This window comes from Panthera pardus, unplaced genomic scaffold (genome assembly GCF_024362965.1).
Source record: "Panthera pardus isolate Hobbes unplaced genomic scaffold, ASM2436296v1 HiC_scaffold_17, whole genome shotgun sequence".
Taxonomy (NCBI): Eukaryota; Metazoa; Chordata; class Mammalia; order Carnivora; family Felidae; genus Panthera; species Panthera pardus.
Genome location: NW_026526732.1, coordinates 15,608,873 through 15,632,201, shown reverse-complemented (window position 1 = coordinate 15,632,201; position 23,329 = coordinate 15,608,873). Strand labels below are relative to the sequence as shown.

The window sequence follows — 23,329 nt, the reverse complement described above, 5'->3', positions numbered from 1 at the left end:
GTAGAGAGGATGTTGTCTCTCTACCCTATTCTGATCTTGATAAGCCCATGCTCGTAGCTTTGAAAGTAATTGTACATGTCTGTTATGGTGTCCATAACGTTGGAGGGAATCAGAGGTGGGAAGCCTACTTCTCTGTGCATTTTCTGTGGCTCTTTGGTCTCATGCTTTGCAGCTACAGAATTAGTTCTTGGAAAACCAGGAATAAAAAAAATGCAATCAAGAAAAGGAATCCAATAACCTTTTCTGAGGGTTTATAGATGAGTCTAATTGAAGTGCAGATAAAGATCAACGTTATCTGAGTAATTCGTTTATATTTACTGACTGCTCGGTGATGATTTAAAAAAAAAAAAAGATCCCCGTTTGTGTCACATCAGCTCAAGACTCAGAAAGAAAGACTGGAGAGCAAAGAACTGCACGTGAACCTTCTCCGGCAGAAAATTGCCCAGTTGGAGCAGGAGAAGCAGGTGCGTTCGGCCTTGGCGGTAGAGAGGGACGAGGCCAATCTCACCCTAAGGAAGTTGCAAAAGAAGGTGGAGAGGCTGCAGAAGGAGCTGCGTGTGTGTCGAGACTCGAACGCGGAGCTCAAAGCCCAGCTGGCTGACACCCATGAGCTTAAGGCAAGTGCCCATCTCCATTCCCTTGTTGATTTTTGCACGTTGCCATTGAGGTTTATGTGAAAGGGTGGCAGTCTTATAACAGACACGCCGGAAAAGAAAAGGAGATAAGGGCTTTCTGTGATCTTCTGGAGTTGTGGGGAAAATGCAAACACTACACAAAATCAGCATAGTAGGCCAATTTAGCGTCTCTTCAATGCTTGGAATGGAGCCATAGTTGCCGTGTGAAAAGCCCATCAAAAAAGGGTGATGGAGGTGACGGAGATTAGGAGGACACTTGTCTTGATGAGCCCTGAGTGATGTAGGGATGTATGGAATCACTGTACTGAAATTAATATAATACCGGATGTTAATTACGCTGGAATTAAAAGAAAAAAAGGTGATGTTAAGTACAGAAAATATAAACATTTCTTCCAAGTGTGGGTGACTATGATATTTGGGATCAGGGGTTTATCACGCGGGAATCTGCTTAGCAAGAAATGAGAAAACGAGCACAGCTCTACACTGAGAAGTCAGCCAGCATTGTGTCCCGTGGCCTGGAGATGCCGTCCGTGTACCCAGAAGTGAGGAAGGGTCCCTGACTGGGGCAGTGTGCTTCCTGGATTTGGAGGGTTCGATTTCTAATGGCTACAGAGAAGAAAGGAATTAAAACATAAAAGAATTTAATCAAAATCTTTAAATGTCATGTATGTGTGCCACTGGAAAGAATATGTAACTTCACATGCACATATCCTTTCTGGCAGAAATGCATGTCATGAATACAGATGAGAATAATGTCCTCGCTCTTTACAGATGAGCGCTCTGTAATGGACTTTTGGAATGTTTCTGAATCTGGAAACAGACCAGCAGGGAAAAGGAAACTGGAATTAAGCTAACACTTCAATATGTGTAGTGGGGACAATATTTTAGGAAATATTTCCTACTGTATGTTTTTTTTTTTTCTTCTGAGTCATTAGCTCTTTTCTCCTGAAACCTTTCTTTTTTAATTTTTTTAACATTTATTTATTTTCAAGAGACAGAGACAGAGTGCGAGTGGGGAGGGGCAAAGAGACAGGGAAACACAGAATCTGAAGCAGGCTCCAGGCTCTGAGCTGTCAGCACAGAGCCCAATGCAGGGCTCGAACCCACTAACTATGAGATCATGACCTGAGCTGAAGTCAGACGCGTAACAGACAGCCACCCAGGCGCCCCTCTCCTGAAACCTTTCTAAATTGAGGCTTTTTTCCCCAGAGGAAAAAAACAGGGCAGACACAGCCCAGGGGAGGGAACATATTTAAAACTAAGGGAAGCAGGAAGCAAGGGAAGGCATCTGATGGGGTACGAAGGCTGGGGAGCAAGTATCAAGGTAAGCATCTCCCACACCCCCTCACACCTTGAGACTTATCTTTGGGGGGTGTGTGTGCTGGGGTGGGGGTGGAACCCCTGAAGTCAGCATGCCACTGCTTCCGCCCTGGCTGGAAGCGGCAGGAGTGCTGAGGCAGCATCAGTGTCATAAAACCAGGGTTTACAAATGTCCTGTGGTGGATACAGAGTGTTTCCAGGTGGTGTCTCACGGGGCATCATATAATGTTGAGCCCTGAAGTGGAAAATGGATTCCCTTTAAGTTTTCTTTCAATTCTTCCATTGTCAAGGAGAAAATCTTAACTAGAAGTTATTCAGGCAAAAACCGTAAGAGACTCTTAAATACAGAGAACAAACTGAGAATTGCTGGCGGTGGGGGTTGGGTTAAATGGGTGACGGGCATTAAGGAGGGCACTTTCGGGGTGAGCACTGGCTGTTGTACGTAAGAGATGAATCACTGGGTTCTACTCCTGAAGCCAAGACTACACTGTGTGGTAACTAACTTGAAAAAAAAAAAAAAGAAGTTACTATGTCTTTACTACTATTATTGCTATACCTCTGACTTTGGGCCTAAGAAGATTCTTTTCTACTCATTGGCTTCATTGGCTTCATTCAACTCATTGTTGAAGGAAAGATGAGGATGGTTCCTATAATTGGTGTTAAACATTCAGGTACCAAAACATAGACTAGGACTGATAAATAAAGTGAACCTGGATTTCAAAACAGGGAGATGAATTCCGTCATCTGGAAAGGGACATGTTTCATTATAAGCGTGTTTCGGTGGAACAGTTCAAATTCTTCAAAGAAATCTGTGATATAAGGAAAGGGTAAACAGCACTCTTTTTTGTTTTTTGTTCTGTTTTGTTTTGAGAGGGGGCAAGTGAGCAAGGGGCAGAGAGAGAGGGAGAGAGAGATGAAGAGAGAGGGAGAGAAGGGGGTCTCACCCGAAGCAGGGTTCGGACTCACAAACCGTGGGATCGTGGCCCGAGCCGAAGTCCAATGCTTACCTGATTGAGCCGCCCAGGCGCCCCGCACTGGGGATTTTCATACACCGAGCTTGCTGAACTCCACAAAGCCAGAGGAGAAGAGAATGTGGAGCAGTCTGGGTGATTCCTAAGGACAACTAAGTGGGAGTGACACCGAGGAAGCTGAGGCATGCTGGCTGCCTAGAGGAAGGACTCAAGTGAGGATGTCCTAATAAGACCACCACTGTGTTTCTGAAGCCACGTGTGGTGATGCTGGTAGCTGCAGGGTGAGCCGCCCGGCCTCCTGTCCCCAGTCCCCTCCGCCCTGCAGCTGAGGACATCTGGTTCCTACCGACAAATTTTCCCCGTCTCATAGAGTGCGGTTTTCTGTCCTCAGGAGAAATTACGAAACTTAATTTAACAAGTCAGGATTGATTCAGCCTCGCGGTTTATTTTCCTGCTAACCTAGTTCTGAAATGTGCATTGCTTCTGCGGCTAACATCGGAGCACCTGTTCCCCATAATTGGGTTGCCGCTCTGTTCTTTCTACTCCGCCCATCTCCTTATAACCTCAGAGACCCTCGCTTCCCTTGATACTAGAGGCCTGCCCTGCTTTTTCCCGTTTCCAAGAACTGCGACTCCATCTCTGAATGAAGCGGGCTGGGCCCTAATGTCAGGACTCTGACATTAACCTGCGGGTTCCAGCTACCTTGATGCGTGTTTCCAGATACTGTAAAGCTAAAATATAATACTGTGGTGAATGAATATTCTATAAAACATGGTACAACAATTAGTTGCCATTTTTTAGCTAATTTTGTCACTGCTGATGGGTGGCAGTTATACTCTGCGCCTTCAGAATTACCATAACTCAGGAGGCTGAATAAGGTTGGCTTACACGGAGCACGGCAGCGCTCAGTCTAGCAACAGAGGACGTGATGGTGGGACAAGGGATTCCCCATCGGTGACACCCAGGAATGGGGCCCAGCACCCGCTGGGTGAGAGTGAGTGATGAGTGGTTTTAGAGGTGGGGCACTTCCTGGCTAATGGCAGTGTGGGGGCCCACTGGGGCCGTGGGTCCGAGGAGGGCATCTTCCAGGCTAAGGGTATTGGCAGTAGGGCTGGGACCCCTAGCTGAGACAACCCTGTGTATCGGAAGCAGTGTTGGGGAGAGAGTAGCCCACACTTGCTGTAGCAGAAGCTGGAAAACAGCCAGTGGAAGTTGAGTCCTGCGTCTATAGAGGACGTTCCCGTCTCGTCTCAACGACCTCTGCCTCAGCTCTGCACCATATGTCCCCTGGATTATTATAATTATCTGCAAGTGGTCTTTCCACTTAGCCTTTCACAAGCAAGCCTGATTTCTGTAATTAAGTTTTGCTCTTTAGCCGGTAGGATTATGCCACAGGTGGTTCTGGGGTAGTGTCTGATCGAACGATTTTCTATTCCCGTGTCTGTGGTATAAAGCAACGTTTTCAAGTGTGGGGCATGTACCCCCTGTGGCGTGTGAAATGCTTCTAGGTGGCACTATGTAATGTTCACTTTGAAGTGAAAGATGGATTCCCTTTAATTTTTCTTTCAATTCTTTCACCATCAAGGAGAAAATCTTAATTAGAGGTTATTATGTTTTTATGCCTCTAGAACATTTGCTGGTCTGCTTTTCAAGCAAAGAATAAGCCTTAAGCTCAGTGCTGAGCACAAGAAATAGTACCTAGCAATGCTGTTTTGTGTTTATTGTATAGTGGCTTTTTCTTCTTTAAACATTTTTTTAAATTCCACTATAATTAACATACAGTGTTACATTAGTTTCAGGTGTACAAAACAGTGATCAACAATCCTATACCTTATTCAGTGCTCCTCATAATAAGTTGTACAATATTTGTTTTGTTTTTTTAATTTAAACAATTTTTTTTATTGATTTTTTTTAATGTGTATTCATTTTTAAGAGATGGAGATAGAGCACAAGCGGGGGAGGGTCAGAGAGAGGGAGACACAGAATCCAAAGCAGGTTTCAGGCTCTGACCTGTCGGCACTGAGCCTGACACGGGGCTTGAACCTGTGGATCGTGAGATCATGACCTGAGCTGAAGTCAGATGTTCAACTGACTGAGCCACCCAGGGGCCCCTGTGTTGGTTTCATTGATGTCTTCCTGTTGTGGCAAATTCTTTTTTTTTTTTTTTGTCATTTTATATGTTTTATTCACATTTATTTTTGTTCTCTAATTACTAATGCAAAAGAGAAGGTAGGGTTAGTCTCTGGTCTTGGTAAAGTCCAAAATCAAATGGCACGGTTTCCTATATTTTTGGATTCTGTACTGCATTTGTCCCACACAATAAAGATGAGCAGTGAGTATAGCAGTAATACTCATACTCTCCTTCCTACAACAGAAGACCCTGTGAAAGTGGTATTCATAGTTGTCCCCAACTCTTCGACATTATTAATCCATATTTTTCTTTTTAAAATTTTTTTAAAAATTTACATCCAAATTAGCATACAGTGCAACAATGATTTCAGGAATCGATTCCTTTGCCCTTTACCCATTTGGCCCATCCCCCCTCCCACAACCCCTCTAGTAACCCTCAGTTTGTTCTCCATATTCAAGAGTCTCTCTTGTGTTTTGTCCCCCTCCCTGTTTTTATATTATTTTTGTTTCCCTTCCCTTATGTTCATCTGTTTTGTCTCTTAAAGTCCTCATATGAGTGAAGTCATATGATTTTTGTCTTTCTCTGACTAATTTCACTTAGCATAATACCCTCCAGTTCCATCCACGTAGTTGCAACTGGTAAGATTTCATTCTTTTTGATTGCCAAGTAACACTCCATTGTATATATATATACCACATCTTCTTTTTTCTTTTTTTTTTAAATTTTAACTTGTTTTATTTTTTATTTTTTAAAATTTACATCCAAATTAGTTAGCATATAGTGCAACAACGATTTTAGGAGTAGATTCCTTAGTGCCCCTTTCCCATTTAGCCCCTCCCCCTTCCCACAACCCCTCCCATAACCCTCAGTTTGTTCTCCATATTTATGAGTCTCTTCTGTTTTGTCCCCCTCCCTGTTTTTATATTATTTTTGTTTCCCTTCCCTTACGTTCATCTGTTTGGTATCTTAAAGTCTTCATATGAGTGAAGTCACATGGTATTTGTCTTTCTCTGACTAATTTCGCTTAGCATAATACCCTCTAGTTCCATCCACGTAGTTACAAATGGCAAGATTTCATTCTTTTTGATTGCCGGGTAATACTCCATTGTGTATATATATACCACATCTTCTTTTTTTTTTTTTTCTCTTGGTTATTTTATTTTATTTTATTTTATTTTTTAATATATGAAATTTATTGTCAAATTGGTTTCCATACAATACCCAGTGCTCATCCCAAAAGGTGCCCTCCTCAATACCCATCCCCCACCATCCCCTCCCTCCCACCCCCCATCAACCCTCAGTTTGTTCTCAGTTTTTAACAGTCTCTTATGCTTTGTCTCTCTCCCACTCTAACCTCTTTTTTTTTTTTTCTTCCCCTCCCCCATGGGTTTCTGTTAAGTTTCTCAGGATCCACATAAGAGTGAAACCATATGGTATCTGTCTTTCTCTGTATGGCTTATTTCATTTAGCATCACACTCTCCAGTTCCATCCACGTTGCTACAAAAGGCCATATTTCGTTCTTTCTCATTGCCACGTAGTACTCCATTGTGTATATAAACAACAATTTCTTTATCCATTCATCAGTTGATGGACATTTAGGCTCTTTCCATAATTTGGCTATTGTTGAGAGTGCTGCTATAAACATTGGGGTACAAGTGCCCCTATGCATCAGTACTCCTGTATCCCTTGGGTCAATTCCTAGCAGTGCTATTGCTGGGTCATAGGGTAGGTCTATTTTTAATTTTCTGAGGAACCTCCACACTGCTTTCCAGAGCAGCTGCACCAATTTGCATTCCCACCAACAGTGCAAGAGGGTTCCCGTTTCTCCACATCCTCTCCAGCATCTATAGTCTCCTGATTTGTTCATTTTGGCCACTCTGACTGGCGTATACCACATCTTCTTTATCCATTCATCCTTCAATGGACATTTGGGCTCTTTCCATACTTTGGCTATTGTTGATAGTGCTGCTATAAACATGGGGGTGCATGTGTCCCTTCGAAACAGCACACCTGTATCCCTTGGATAAATACCTAGTAGTGCAATTGCTGGGTCATAGGGTAGTTCTATTTTTAGTTTTTTGAGGAACCTCCATCCTGTTTTCCAGAGTGGCTGCACCAGTTTGCATTTCTACCAGCAGTGCAAAAGAGATCCTTTTTCTCTGAATCCTTGCCAACATCTGTTGTTGCCTGAGTTGTTAATGTTCTCCATTCTGACAGGTGTGAGGTTATATCTCACTGTGGTGTTGATTTGTATTTCCCTGGTGATGAGTGATGTGGAGCATTTTTTCATGTGTCGGTTGGCTGTCTGGACATCTTCTTTGGAGAAGTGTCTATTCATGTCTTTTGCCCATTTCTCCACTGGATTATTTGTTATTTGGGTGTTGAGTTTGAGAAGTTCTTTGTAGATTTTGGATACTAACCCTTTCTCTGATATGTTGTTTGGAAATACCTTCTCCCATTCTGTTGGTTGCCTTTTAGTTTTGCTGATTGTTTCCTTCGCTGTGCAGAGGCTTTTTATTTTGATGAGGTCCCAGTAGTTCATTTTTGCTTTTAATTCCCTTGCCTCTGGAGACGTGTTGAGTAAGAAGTTGCTGCGGTCAAGGTCAAAGAGGTTTTTGCCTGCTTTCTCCTCAAGGATTTTGATAGCTTCCTGCCTTACATTTAGGTGTTTCATCCATTTTGTGTGTCTTTTTGTGTCTGGTGTAAGAAAGTGGTCCAGGTTCATTTTTCTGCATGTCACTGTCCAGTTTTCCCAGCACCACTTGCTGAAGAGACTGTCTTTATTCTGTTGGATATTCTCTCCTGCTTTGTTAAAGATTAGTTGGCCATATGTTTGTGGGTCCATTTCTGAGTTCTCTATTCTGTTCCATTGATCTGAGTGTCTGTTTTTGTACCATGTTGTGGCAAATTCTAGTGAAATCGTATAATATTCCTTTTAACAGAAGTGAATTCAGAGACGCCTGGGTGGCTCAGCCAGTTAAATGTCTGATTTAGGCTCAGGTCATGGTCTCATGGTTGGTGAGTTTGAGCCCTGTGTCAGGCTCCATGCTGACAGTGTGGAGCCTGCTTGGATTCTCTCTCTCTTCCTCTTTCTTTGTCCTTCTCTCACTTGTACTTTCTCTCTCTCTAAATAAATAAATAAACTTAACAACAAAAAAAAAAGAAATTCAAGTAAGTTAAAAAGGTGGTTGAGTTAAAAAAAACAATTACCATAGGTGATACGTGGATATGGCAAAGATTGTGGGGGTGGAATGGGAATAAATGAGCTATAGACAAAGAGATTGGAGGAGGAGATAACACTAGTGGTAATTAGATGCAGTAAGAAGGTGAATAGAAGCTCTGATTGGCTGCTGCTGACACCATGATGATTTCCAGAGTCAAGGAGTGGTGGAAGAAAAAGCTGGGCAGTGGACAGGGGCCTGATCATCCAGGGCCTTGTGTAATCTCCTAAGATGCTTAGACTTGTCCTCTGTGTCCTGGGGAGCCACTGGAGAATTTCAAACAGGAGAGTGAAGTCACCAGGGAAGACACTAAAAGGAAACCAAGCGATTTGAGAGAGCAGGGGGTCTCCAGAATGAGACTATGACCAGTAGCATCAAGAGTAGCAGTAAGGTAGAGACCAAAGGACTATTCACTGCACTTGGCATTGGGACATCTATGGCTCAGGCACGTGTAGTGTAGATTGTAGTGGTAGTGGGTGAGGGCTTGGAGAATAAGCCAAATTCCAGTATGCTGAGGGATGAAGGAGAAGACACAAAGTCAGTGGCCTGCTCTTCCAGAATTCTTGGATGAAAAAGGGAAGAGTTGGGAAAGGAAATAAATTTGGCTTGTGTGTTCATTTGTTTTATTTTGCATAAAGAGATCCACACCTTTTTATAGCTAAGATTGTAGGGAAGGTATAGGAGAGGTGGGTTTTGACTGGCTCAACAATTACTCAGGCCCCTAAACATTTAAATAGGATGCTAAGCTAAGTCTGCCTTCCAGTGGAGAACAGAGATCTAACTAACACAGTGAATGCCAACTTCATGAATTTATCAGAGATTTTAGTTACAAATGACTTTTTTTTTTGGTTTGAGACATACAATATTAGTGCCCAAGACAGACTAATGATATCAATTATTCATCTTTATACATTGCCTGTGCTTGTCCCTGTATATATTATTCATAAGGTAACATTACTGAACATTAGCAAAGATGGCCTTTCTATATTCATTTTCTGTGGCTGCCGTAACCAACGACCACAAACTGGGTAGCTTAATACAATAGAAATGGTTTCTTCTCATAATTTTGGAGGCCAGGAGCCTGAAACCAAGATGTTGACAAGGTTGATTCCCTCTGGGGAACCTGAGGGCGACTCCTCTCCATGCCTTTCTTTTGGCTCCTGGTTGCTGCTGACAGCCCTTGGCTTTTGCACCTGCAGAATCCCTCTCTGCTGCCGTCCTTACGTGACCTTCCCCTCTTGTGTCCTTCCTTTTCTGTCTCTTATAAGGACACCCACCATTGGCTTTAGGGCCCACCCTAATCCAGGATGCTATCATCATGATATCCTTACCTTAATTATACCTGCAAAGGCCCTTATTCTAAATAAGGCACATTCTGAGGTTCTGGGTGGACATATATATTTTTGGTGGGGAGGGGCACTGTTCAGCCCAGTACACTTAGTAAATTAAGAATTAATTTCACCATTTATGGAGGATCAGTATAAAAAATAATAATTTGGGCGTGTCCGGGTGGCTCAATTGGTTAAGCATCCAACTTCGGCTCAGGTCATGATCTCACCATTAGGGGGTTTGAGCCCTGCATCGGGCTCTGTGCTGACATCTCAGATCCTGGAGACTGCTTCGGATTCTCTTTCTCTCTGCTCCTCTCCTGCTTGTGCTCTGTCTCTGTCTCTCTCAAAAAATAAAATAAACATTAAAAACAATCATTTGAGTTTCATTTCTATGTCTTAAAAAGTCAAGATATAATTCACATGCTGTGAAATTCACTTTTTTTTTAAATCCAAATGTCAGCTTTATTAGGTAAAAGTTTGGTTGGAGAACATGGTGTAAAACCATGGACTGACTTTTTCTTTCTTTCTTTCTTTCTTTCTTTCTTTCTTTCTTTCTTTCTTTCTTTCTTTCTTTCTTCTTTATTTTATCTTATTTTTAAAGATTTTTAAATTTACATCTAAGTTAGCATATAGTGCAATAATGATTTCAGGAGTCGAATGCATACATCCCCTATGTATAATAACACCCAATGCTCATCCCAACAAGTATCTTCCTTAATGCCCCTTACCCATTTAGCCCATCCCCTCACCCATACCCCCACTAGTAACCCTCTGTTTGTTCTCCATATTTATGAGTCTCTTCTGTTTTCTCCCTCTCCCTGTTTTTATATTATTTTTGTTTCCCTTCCTTTATGTTCACCTGTTTTGTCTCTTAAAGTCCTCGTATGAGTGAAGTCATATGATTTTTGACTTTCTCTGACTGACTAATTTCACTTAGCATAATACCCTCCAGTTCCATCCACGTAGTTGCAAATGGCAAGATTTCATTCTTTTTGATTGCCGAGTAATACTCCATTGTATATATATGCCACATGTTCTTTATCCATTCATCCTTCGATGGACATTTGGGCTCTTTCCATACTTTGGCTATTGTTGATAGCACTGCTATAAACACGGGGGTGCATGTGTCCCTTCAAAACAGCACACCTGTATCCCTTGGGTAAATACCTAGTAGTGCAATTGCTGGGTTGTAGGGTAGCTCTGTTTTTTAATTTTTTGAGGAACCTCCATCCTGTTCTCCAGAGTGGCTGCACAAGTTTGCATTCCCACCAGCAGTGCAAAAGAGTTCCTCTTTCTCCGCATCCTTGCCAAGTTCTGTTGTTGCCTGAGTTGTTAATGTTAGCCATTTTCACAGGTGTGAGGTGCTTAATTTTATTATATCATAGAAGAAGGGAGAGAGAGAAGGAGAGTGAGGGCTACAGGAAGATTGACTGACTGATTTTAAGGAATTGGCTTACACGATTATGGATTTGGCAAGTTTAAAATCTGGGAATAGGGCGGCAGGAAGAGCTGATATTGCAGTTCAAGTCCAAAGGTTGTCTTCTGGTAGAATTCCCTCTTGCTCGGGGAGAGTCACTTTTGTTCTATTCAGGCCTTTGAATGATTGGATGAAGCCCATCCACACTATGGAAGGGAGATCTACTTTACTGAAAGTCCACTGACTTAAATGTTAATCTCACCCTGAGACACCCTCACAGAAATATCCATGCTTCACCAAATATCTGGGCTCTGTGGCCCAGCGCAGTTGACACATAATGTTAACCATCACAGTACCTTTTTATGCTGAATACTTTTCCGTCATTTGGATATACCACACTTCATTTATGCATTCAGCATTTGAAGGACATTTTGATTGTTTCCACTTTTTAGCTATTATGAACAAGGCTGTTGGCAACATTTGTGTGGAGTTTTTCTGTGCATTTCTCTGTCTGTTGCAAAACTGTGCTCAAAGACCTTGACTCCTAGGTTATCCCAATCTCCCTTTTAAAGACTCATGCAGTAAATTTCCCCCTGAATTCTTGACCAGGAAAAAACGGACCTCTCCAGATGAGCTATTAAATTTGAAGTCGGCAGGCAAACCTGATTATTATAGATATCTCTTTTTGAAAGAAAAATACTCTTTTATAGATTCCCCTCCCTGTGTTGAGTCAAAATAACTTTATTACAATATCGCTTTCATATATACAAACTTAACGCTGTATAGAAATTTCTTAATCTTGGTACATTTTTACCCCTGTAAATTTCAAACAGATTTAGAAAAACAGTGAGGTATAAAAATAAACACATTAATGACATAAATTCAATATGCCAGGTTGTGTTATTCCCCTACAATCATTGTGAATAAGAATGTGTAGGGTCAGTTGCTTGCTGTACAGTTTCTTTTGAGTTTATGTTTTCTAAGGACAGGACATTTATGCTACCCTGTGATTTAATTCAGTGCTTCAGATATTTTGTTTGCACACGCACCATGACAGAGTTTTGACTTCATTTGGCATGAACACATTATTTATGTATGAACTCCACCTTTGCTCTTCTCTCATTAACCTAGAATAATTAGCGTAGTACTACTAATTGGTACAAACGTAGGTTTTTTGCACAAATGCAAACACAGGCACTGACATCATGTGGCAGCCCTCCAGAGGATCCAGAAAACGCTTTGTGTAACTCATAAAGCACCATTTGCTTCTTAGCCTGTGTTGGTTGTGATCAGTTTCAGCTAAATATATTGAAAGATCCCCTCATAACCGTGGCTTAGGTAGGAGAGATGTTTATTCCTTTCTCATGGAAAGGAAGACATGCCATGCTTAGTGGGATGGCTCTGGGGTCATCAGCAACCCTGGCTTGTTCTTTCTGCTTCACTGTCCTAGCAATAGCTTTTATCCTCAATGCCATTTCTTGACACAAGCTGGCTGCTGGGGCTCTGGCCTCATTCCAGCCACCTGTGAAGAGGAAAGGGAGGAAGACACCCTGAAGGCCACTTTCCAGGAACAATACAATGCTTTGCATTTCTCCATTGGCCAGAAGTTAGTCCCTGGACCTCACTTAGATGAAGTCAGCCTGAGAAATGGGTCTATTCTGGGCAGGAAGGACAAAAGAAAGAATAGATATTTGGTGGAAAGGTATCAGCTTTCCCTATGTACCATGTGGCCCAATTTTGGTAGGGAGCTGTGCCCTTAAATCAGTAGTCAGACAACAAAAGGGACAAAAACTCAGTGAAAAGCCATTGTTACCTTCATTGTAGTGTCTTAAGAAAACACCAAAAGGGAATAACACTCCTTAGCCAGCAGTAAAGGCCTCTCCCTCTTGCTACCTCTCTTGATAATCTCCCACACAAGATAGCTTCTCCTCATGCTCCTTCTTCACTCCAGAACTATATCCAACCCAGTCAGGGCAGCCTTTCTTTGTATGTATAGTTGGATTCATTGAATCTTGGATTCAATGGAGGTAGGTCCACTGGCTTGGAATTGCTTTGAGCTGTCCTCACTTTGAATGTGTGCACCAAGGAGAACCTACAAAGAAGAACTTCTTGGGTTGTGGAATGGGTTAAAGAATGGGTTGTAGAAAAGTGGAAGTGTGCTCAGATTGCAACGTCAAATGAACCCCTTCCTTTAATTTCAGCTTCAGTTTCCTTCTAGTAAGATAGCTGTGGTTGGTTCTCTTTAGTAGAGACATAACATGTTTTTGGGCCATGGGGATACTCTCCTGCTGTGCTACCCCACTGTCTTCAAGGAGTCTGTGTGAGGTGCCTAGCTCCTTCCTGCAGGTTTGCATTTTCTATGCAGTTTCTTGAAAACCCTCCAGCTAGAGAATTTAGATCCTCGAGGCCCGGGGTTGGGGAGTGGGGTGGGGAGGGAATTCAACACATCAGATTTTAAATTTAATCACCATCTCTTTGAGGGCCTTCAGGCCTTCTGACATGACAGAGAATCATTCACCAGATTTTGAAATTTTTTTCTCTCAAGGAGACACTCAGAACCTTCTCCATCCTTGCTGGGCTCTGGGTGGCATGTCAGTCTTGTTTACGACCAGTTCTGCCCCACCGGAAGACCATTAGCAGCACAGGCTCTGGCTGAACTCTGGGCCGGATCTGGGAGGCTCCTTTAGGGGGAACTAAGAGACCAGCTTAGCCACGCCCCCACTCCCAGGAATCTCGTTTGTTTGTTGGGTTTGATTTAGGAGTCTGAGGTCTCTGTTGTCCACTGGCTTTCAGTTCTGTTTCTGGTGGCTTGGCTCAGAGCTCCTTGACTCGCCTCTGCTCCCCGATGACAAGAACTGAGGCAGCCCTTAGGATTGTGATAATGTCTCATATTTTTCAGAAGTTCTTGGCTATGAATTCTTCTCATTAGGACCTGATTTATGTACTTCCAGCTCTCCAAGCTGTGTTCCGTCACTTTTGGTAGATAGCCCACTGTAAATGTTTTTCCAGTCTAAGCAGAAAGGCTGCATATATCTGTTAATACAAGGTTTTGAATTCAATATCCCAATCCCAGCAACTTCCCACTTTGCTGTCCATTTTCTCTGCAGCAGGGAGATAGTTTGCATATGAGGGGAATCTCTGTCTTAAAGGGAGATAGCTTTGTTTTAAAAGTGATAGATTTCATTCATGTAATGTATCCAATTTGTAAAATGTTTGATAATCCATGGAATATATTATTTAGAGCAGCTGCTTGTATAATTTATAAATATATATATATATTAAAAAATGTTTACGAGTAGGATGTGTGTTGTATTGATCATGCATGGGAAAGTTCCCTTTTCTTTTTTTCCTTTTTTTTTTTAATAAGAAATTTATTGTCAAATTGGTTTCCATACAACACTCAGTGCTCATCCCAACAGGTGCCCTCCTCAGTACCCATCACCCACTTTCCCCTCCCTCCCACCCCACATCAACCCTCAGTTTATTCTCAGTTTTTAAGAGTCTCTTATGGTTTGGCTCCCTCCCTCTCTAACTTTTTTTTTTTCCTTCCCCTCCCCCGTGGTCTTCTGTTAAGTTTCTCAGGATCCACATAAGAGTCAAAACAGATGGTATCTGTCTTTCTCTGTATGACTTATTTCACTTAACATAACCCTCTCCAGTTCCATCCACATTGCTACAAAAGGCCATATTTCATTCTTTCTCATTGCCAAGTAGTATTTCATTGTGTATATAAACCACATCTTCTTTATCCATTCATCAGTTGATGGACATATAGGCTCTTTCCATAATTTGGCTATTGTTGAGAGTGCTGCTATAAACATTGGGGTACAAGTGCCCCTATGCATCAGCACTCCTGCATCCCTTGGGTAAATTCCTAGCAGTGCTATTGCTGGGTCATAGGGTAGATCTATTTTTAATTTTTTGAGGAACCTCCAGACTGTTTTCCAGAGTGGCTGCACCAGTTTGCATTCCCACCAACAGTGCAAGAGGGTTCCCGTTTCTCCATATCCTCTCCAGCATCTATAGTCTCCTGATTTGTTCATTTTAGCCACTCTGACTGGCTTGAAGTGGTATCTCATTGTGGTTTTGATTTGTATTTCCCTGATGAGGAGTGACGTTGAGCATCTTTTCATGTGCCTGTTGGCCATCTGGATGTCTTCTTTAGAGAAGTGTCTATTCATGTTTTCTGCCCATTTCTTCACTGGATTATTTGTTTTTCGGGTGTGGAGTTTGGTGAGGTCTTTATAGATTTTGGATACAAGCCCTTGGTCTGCTATGTCATTTGCAAATATCTTTTCCCATTCCGTTGGTTGCCTTTTAGTTTTGTTGATTGTTTCCTTTGCTGTGCAGAAGCTTTTTATTTTCATGAGTTCATTTTTGCTTTTAATTCCCTTGCCTTTGGAGATGTATCAAGTAAGAACTTGCTATGGCTGAGGAAAGTTCCCTTTTCTGACTTCTTGTCAGAAGAAGAATTTCAAATCTATAGAACAGTTGCAAGAGTAGTATAATGGACAGTATTTTATTCTTCACATAATGATTTATGTAATAATTGTTAATATTTTACTGATTGCTGTGTTTTGCCTAATGAGGGTGGGAGGTTTTCATTTTTGCTGAACCATCTGAGAGTAAGTTACATGCATCATGACACTTTACCCCTAAATACTTGCCTGGTATCTCTTAAGACCAAGAATACTCCTCCTCTTCCCCCTCCTCCTCTTCTTTTTTTTCTTCTCCTCCTCCTCCTTCTTTTTAAATTCTTAAGTTGATGATCAAATTGCTGAATTATGGATATGTCATATAGTTCCTGGGCCATGTCACAAATTATTTTAAAGCTTTTATTTATTTATTTTTAAATGTTTATTTATTTTGAGAGAGAGAGCACACATGTCTGTGAGCGAGCAAGCAGGAGAGGAGCAGAGAGAGAGAGAGAGAGAGAGAGAGAGAGAGAGAGAATCCCAAGCAGGCTCCATGCTATCAGCACAGAGACGGACTTGGGGCTTGATCTCACGAACTGTGAGATCATGACCTGAGCTGAAATCAAGAGTCAGATGCTGAACCTACTGAGCCACCCAGGCACCCCAAGACCAAGAGTATTCTTCTATGTGACCACTGTACATCATCATGCTCGGGAAGCACCGTGGAGGCGATACTCCATTATACTGTATCTAATATGCTAGGCATATTCAGATGTGGGTTTTGATAACTTGAAATCCATGAATGGTCTGCCAGGTCCACCTCTGTAGACCTGCACTTAGTGGGTGCCATTAACTTGACTCAAGTGGTAGGTCTTCTAGTGCCATATCATTGGCTCAAAAATGGACTCAGAGTTCCTTTCTCCACCAACTATTGACATCTTATGGCCCACGGATTTCCCAAGCTGCAGTGGTAGTTTTTATGCCTTCTTGATTGCAAGTCCCACAGCAGCTGTCAGTTTCCCAAGGATTACCTGTCTCTTGCGTGGAACCAGTTCGGAGCTTTGAGTTTGTCCAAGCATGTCTGCCATCAGCCTCCTCTCTGCCGGAAAAGGAGCTAAATTCTTAAGAAGTTGTGTGTGTTATAGTGGATGGAACCAAATTTCCATTATCTAATTTCAGAACATTTGCATCATCCTTCAAACCCATTAGCAGTTACTCCCCAATCTCCCCTCCCACCAGTCCCTGGCCTTTTCCAGATCTTTCATATAAATGGACTAATACAGTCAGCGGTCTTTTGTGACTGACTTTTCCCCCTTAGCATAATGTTTTTGGGGTTCATCCAAGGTGTCAGGATTTTCGTTTCTTGTCGCCAAATGACATTCCAGTGCGTGGGGAGACCACATTTTATGTATCTGCTCATCAGTTGATGGGTATTTGGGTTGTTTTGACTTTTTGGTGATCATGAATAGTGCTGCTGTATACAGTTTTTTTTTTGTATACAGGTTCTGTATGACACAAGTTTTCAAATCTCTTGAATATATAAACCTGGATGTGGAATGGCTGGGTCCTGTGTTAACTCTGTGTTTAACATTTTGAAACCTGGTTAACTGTTTTTCATAGCAGCTACACCAGCTGCTTCCCATCATCAGTATGTAAGGGCTCCGACTTCTCCACATCCTTGCCAACACTTGTTATTGTGTCTTGTTCTGGTTACGGTCATCCCAGTGGGTGTTAAGTGCTAGCTCATTCATATTTATTTTTAATGGTCAGTTTTAAAAATTTTGTGTCAAATATGAAAACTGCCTCCAGCTCTTTTTTTTTTTTAAATTGTGGTGAAATATACATAACATAAAAGCTACCATTTTAACCATTTAAAAAAATTTTTAAAAATGTTTATTTATTTTTGAGAGAGAGAGAGAGCGCACACAAGCAGGGGAGGAGCAGACGCAGAATCTGAAATAGGCTCCAGGCTCTGAGGTGTCAGCACAGAGCCCGACGCGGGACTCGAACTCACAAACCGTGAGATCGTGACCTGAGCCGAAGCCGGACGCTCAACCGACTGAGCCACCCAGGCACCCTCATTTTAACCATTTTTAAGCGGACAACTCAGTAGCATTAAGTACATTCACAGTGTTGTGCGACCATCACCACTATCCATTTCCAGAACTGTTTGTCATCCTAAACTGAAACTCAGTGCCCATTAAATAACTCCACATTCCTCCACTGGGGATGGAATTCTATTCTACTTTCTGTGTGAATTAGCCTGTCCTAGGTACCTCATATAAAGAGAGTTATACAATAACTGTCCTTTTGTGTCTGGCTTATTTTACTTATTGTAATGTCTTTAAGGTTCATCTATGTTGTAGTATTTGCCAGAATTTCAACCTTTTTATTCATACTCTTTTGTAAGCAAATCTGGAAAAATTTTACATATTAAGCTAATAAAGACAAAGTGCCTCACACTCTACATCCTCCAATAATGGTACTCTGACATGTTTATAAACTATAACTGCCTTAAGACATGTTTGCCCAGCATGTATGCTTAGCAAAGTCTATATAACTGGGATGAATTCCATTCTTTATTCATAAAAAAGTTATTAAGTGAATTTCATTGACTTCTAGTTTATCTTGTTGATACAATTTTCCTAGATGAATACAAAAGAAATTATTGGCATTCTCTTAACTTCTTAGATTAAAACTTTGGAACAGACCAAAGCCATTGAAGACCTAAATAAATCCAGAGACAAACTTGAGAAGATGAAGGAGAAAGCTGAGAAAAAACTAATGTCTGTCAAGTCAGAACTGGATTCTACAGAGCATGAGGCTAAGGAGGATAAAGAGAGAGCCAGGAACATGGTAGAAGCGGTAACCAGTGAAATGAAGACACTAAAAAAATCTCTGGAAGAAGCAGAAAAGAGAGAAAAGCAGGTGGGTAGAAATCTGGTGGTAAAATCTTGTTTAGGAAAGATAGGACAATTCAAAAGCTTGAAAATTATTCATATGCTTCTTCAAAAACAATTTACAAAGCTTTCTATATCATTTCAATGTATCTGTCTACCCTCTAGCATCTTTTTGGCACTAAAATAACCATAATGATTTACTCTGCTAAGAACAATAATTGACATTTTCATGGCATGAATTGTAGAAAAGAAAAAAGACGTTCTTATCAAAGCAGCGGAAAGCCTGTGAAATGCCAGTTTCTGGTTGTGGAGAGGTTTTTATTATGTGCACTGATTGCCTCTGAAGTTTGCATCATCCCAGGCTTCAGCCTCAGGAGGGAAGGCTTATCTCCAGCAGAGATCAGTGGCAGGAAACAGTCCCAACTCTCAAACAGTGGCACCCAGACTCGATGGCCAATCTAGCCCAGATGGAAGCCATAAAACAGTCCTCACTCGCTGGCTGTTGCAAGGAGGAGAGTTTTATCTGGCGAGCACATCAGGAGGTCACGCACAAAGAACTGTACTGGGCAGCCTGACCCCCATTGCTTTTGGGTTTCATCTCCCTCTCTTTCTGAAGCTCAAAAGGGCAGAGAGTGGACTCTCGTCCTAGGATATTTTTTCTCTTTGGCTGCCTCTGCTCTGGCTCATGTGTCAGGCCGAGCCGAGGAAGGCCAAACTATAAACTGCGTGTTCTCAGAGGAAACCCTCTCAGGAATTAAGAGCTTTGACCATATTTGAAAGGGGAGAAAAGTTTGAGGGAAACTTTCTCACCAGGGACACTAGGGGGGAGAGGGTATTATGTTCCCCAAATTGGACTCAGCATAGGAAGGAGGTTGGGATGTGAATGAACACGTGGTGAGAATGTTCGGAAGGCAGTTTTCCTGGAGGCAACATCTGTCTTCAGGTTGGAGTGCGTCTTTTCCAAAATGGAAGGTACCTCTAGCAAGGGGTTGGCCCGATCTCCCTGAGGTATCTGCTCCTGCTTTAGCGCAGAATCACAGTTGATGAGAATGTGAAGGACTATGAGACATCTTTTCATCCATTTTCTCCAAGCTCGTCACCTCTCCATGTTTCTTTTTGTGATCGACAGAGAGTAGTCCCGGAGGGTCCGATGTTATGGTTTGTGAGGAGGCTGTTTATGTGATGTCATCTGGTCATTATTTAGAGCTCCTTCTCTTTTCATCAGCTCATACTTTCTTGCCCTTTGTTCTTCCTTTAGTTTAAGTGGTTCCATGCCCACTTAAACTTCCACGTACTTATCAACGGTGTGCACAACCACAGCATTTGTAAAGCACTTCCTAGTATACAGAAAACATACACATTCATTGTTTCATTTGATCCGAATTCCAGAACAGCTCTGGGAAGTAGGCATATGGTTATTTCCCTCAGGAAGTGAGAACATGGGTCTCATTCGTGGTTGCTTTTCGCTGAGATTCTTGACTTGGTAGCCAATGCCACACTAACTGGCATGAAATGCCACCCTAAGTGGCTGTGAAATCACTGACAGTTGGTGCCCGGAAGGACCGTAGGGGGAATTGAGTAGATTCGCCTTCTTATTTTATAAATGAGAGGACTAAGATAAAAGACAGTAAGTAATTTGCCTACCTCATGTACCTCTGGGTTTTCCACAGGGTTTTGTTTGTTTGGTTGGTTGCATTCAGACCAACAGTAGTCAGCATGTTTTGTTCTCGCCCTTAATGTGTGTGTTTGATATTGCAGCTGGTGGACTTCAGGGAAGTGGTTTCCCAGAAGCTGGGCTTGAACATGACCAGTCTTGCACTTCCCGACTGTGAAATCATCAAATGTCTTGAAAGACTGATCCATTTACATCGGCATCACTTTGTCACCTGTGCCTGCCTCAAAGATGTGACGCTTGGGTGAGACAGGCACCCCCAAAGCCACTTTAAAACTCCTTCATTGAATACCATGTCTCTTGAAGGAGGTAGAGCTAAGTGATGGCACACAATTCTCGATCTCACTAATTCCTGAAACCTTTGAAATTTGATCAGTATGTGAATACCATATACTTTGATGATAGAGTGAGGATCCGTCATTTGCAAAAAAAGGATCTCAGAGGTGCCAGCTGTAGGGAAATGTCTGACACTAAAAACACCTATTTTTTTATTTACTAGCACTTTGGGACCCAGAAGAGTTCCAGTAGATTGTAAACCTAGAATGGGCAATGGTGGTAGGGAATTTACATTTATGGGACTCCTTTTATGACTTGGGGGCTTTCCTACCCAATTTAATTCTCATAATAGCCATGTGGAGAAGGTTTAGTGTTTGATTTTACAACCTCTCTGGGGCTCAGAGAGGGTGTTACCTACCCAAGATTGCAATTGGTTAGCAACTGAACCAGAAGTCTTACCATGCTGGCTCTGGGTCAAAGGCTGTACCTTCTCTGTTACATCACACTCCTCCAGTTTCTCCTGAATTCCTGTGGTCCTGGTGAAAATTGCCCCCATAAAGAAAGGCAGACATTCATAGAATCAAGAATTGAAGCCCCCAAAGTAACAGATTTATGAATGTTACCCATATGATTTCTTTAAAAGGCAATATACCAAATTATTTGGTAAAACATACACAGGGTCCAAGGTCCTGTAAGAAATTTACCTGTTTTAAATGTGGCTGCCAGATCACATTTGGTGGCAATTTTTCATGTTGGAGCAGGGTTGATCTCAGTCCTTGAAAAGTTAAACCTTTAATATGAAACCTGTCACATGAAATCCTGTACAGTTTTATTCACCAGTTTATCAGATGCACTGACAGCAGGGGTACTTTTTTCAGATTGGGATTTTATTATGACTTTCTGTCATTTTCTGCCTTCTTTTTAAATTTGTATTTCACAGATATTTTTCAGGAAGCCATATTCTTAACTTTATTGAGAGAAACTTTTACTTTTTTGGTCGATTACCTTATTTTTGCCATATGTAATTTTCTAAACAGTTTCTGAAAAAAGTGTTGGTGTCTCATTAAAGGAGAGGGGAAACACAGATTACATCCGAACATTAAGAGAAAAAGCATATTCTGAGGGGCACATGGGTAGCTTAGTTGGTTAAGCCTCTGACTCTTGAGTTTGGCTCAGGCCATGATCTCACAGTTCCTGAGATCGAGCCCCAAGTCAGGCTCTGCGCTGACAGCGAGGAGCCTGCCTGGGATTCTTGCTCTCCCTCCCTCTCTCTCCCTCTCCCTGGCTCAAGCGTATGCGTGCTCTCTTACTCTCAAAATAAATAAATTTTAGAAAAAGAGAGAAAAAGCAAATTCTAGAGGAAAGGAAATGAGTTGGACACTTACTGATGACAGATCACACAGAGGAAGAGGAAGCAAGGATGTCCTCTGGGAGATGGGTCATGGTCGCCTGGCTTTCTCCCTTGTGTGCAAGGATAGTATAAAGTACCTTTTGCAACTGAACACACTAAACACACCTTCGCAGCCCTGACTGAGGACACGAGCTAGGTCTGCAACAGGCCGGAGAGGCAGAATTGTATTTTCCCCGCAGAAATCGTCTCTGAAGATCCCCTCACATGCTCCGTAGAGACAGTGGCTGCTGTTCTGGACCCATACGCATTCAGACTGAAGGAGGCAACCTTACTGTCTGGGTCTCTGGAGGACTGAATTGCTGAGTGGCTTTGCTTCAGCCATGCCATAGAAAGGTGGGGGGTGTTCAGAGATGGAGGGGTTGTTTTTATACCCCTGTTTTATATCTCTGTTCTCATTTTCCAAATACAGTCTTTAATGAACTTCGTTTATTTTCTCTGTGAAGTTATTTTCAACACTATTCGATGTCACTTTAAAAGCATAAACTCATAAAAATATTTCTCCATTTCGTGACATAAGAAAAATAAGTTCTATCTATGTAGATGGTCCATATGCACGTTAACTATTTGTCATTTAGACAAATTGAAATCCCTTAATAAAGCCATTTTCCTCCTTGTTGAAACGCCAGTTGGTTGTTGGCTTTCCCTCCATGGCATTCATTCTAGAGCTGGCAGACCAACCTCACATTTTTGTGTTAGATTCTGTTCTTCTATAATATCCATGTATATTTTATGTTGGCCAATAAAACGTGTTATGTTGATGAGATTTTCTAACTAGGGTTTTAAAATATTTAACACTAACTCTTCTACCAAATACACTTGAGTGATAATTGCCTTTGAGATTATTATTCTGGTCATTGTCTGGGACATTTAAATGCGTGCATAAAATATCTCCATTAGGAAAAAAAAAGAATTAAACCCAGTCAGTTCTACCTTATAGTCTGTCTGTCTTACAGATGAACGGGGGGTGATTCCAGGTCAAGGGGTGGTGGGCTGGAAAGTGGTTAAAGAATGTCTATATTATTTATATTGTAATAATACTTGGGACTTGGACGTGGAGTTTAATTTTCACTGGGAAGCATTTCATGGCTACATAACCTTTGATCGGGAAGGCTCTTGCCCACTCTATGCAATAGTGATTTTATCCACATTATTGTACAACCCCACTTAGCTTCTCCTCAGTAAGTGGAGTCTGTATGCTTCCCTCTCCTCTATGCTGCCTCCATACTGTTATGCCCGTGTCTTTGTATAAAAATCATTGCTCATTTGAGGCTCCTTGCTAACTGAATATAACTTTTCTCTTGGTCCTCATTGCAGTTACCTGTTAACATCCTGTATGTCTTCCTACTTAAGATGGTTCATAGTGGGGCTCCTGGGTGGCTCAGTCACTTGAGCATCCAGCTTTGACTCAGGTCATGATCTCACGGTTCGTAGGTTCAAGCCCCACATTGAGCTCTGTGATCTGTTTTGGATCCTCAGTCTCCCTCTGTCTCTGCCCTTCACCTGTCTTCTCTCTCTCTCTCTCTCTCTCAAAAATAAATAAACATTAAAAAAAAAAAAGATGGTTCATAGGTGTCTTCTCCAGCCACATTAAGTGCTGCCTTCTTCTCGGGTGACTTTAGTGCCCATAA

The 23,329-nt window shown here is 41.9% G+C and overlaps 1 protein-coding gene across 5 annotated transcripts in view; it reads left to right on the top strand.

The window, feature by feature from the left end:
- Positions 1-22,125, top strand: part of CCDC170 (coiled-coil domain containing 170) — a 107,819-nt gene extending 85,694 nt beyond the window's left edge. For all 5 annotated transcript variants that reach the window (XM_053904380.1, XM_053904378.1, XM_053904377.1 and 2 more), the window contains 3 exons: positions 375-617; positions 18,134-18,370; positions 20,101-22,125. In XM_053904380.1, coding sequence (XP_053760355.1) covers positions 375-617; positions 18,134-18,370; positions 20,101-20,262 — 642 coding nt within the window. In that variant the 3' untranslated portion in view covers positions 20,263-22,125. The remainder of the gene's footprint in view (positions 1-374; positions 618-18,133; positions 18,371-20,100) is intronic.
- The last annotated feature ends 1,204 nt before the right edge of the window (positions 22,126-23,329 follow it).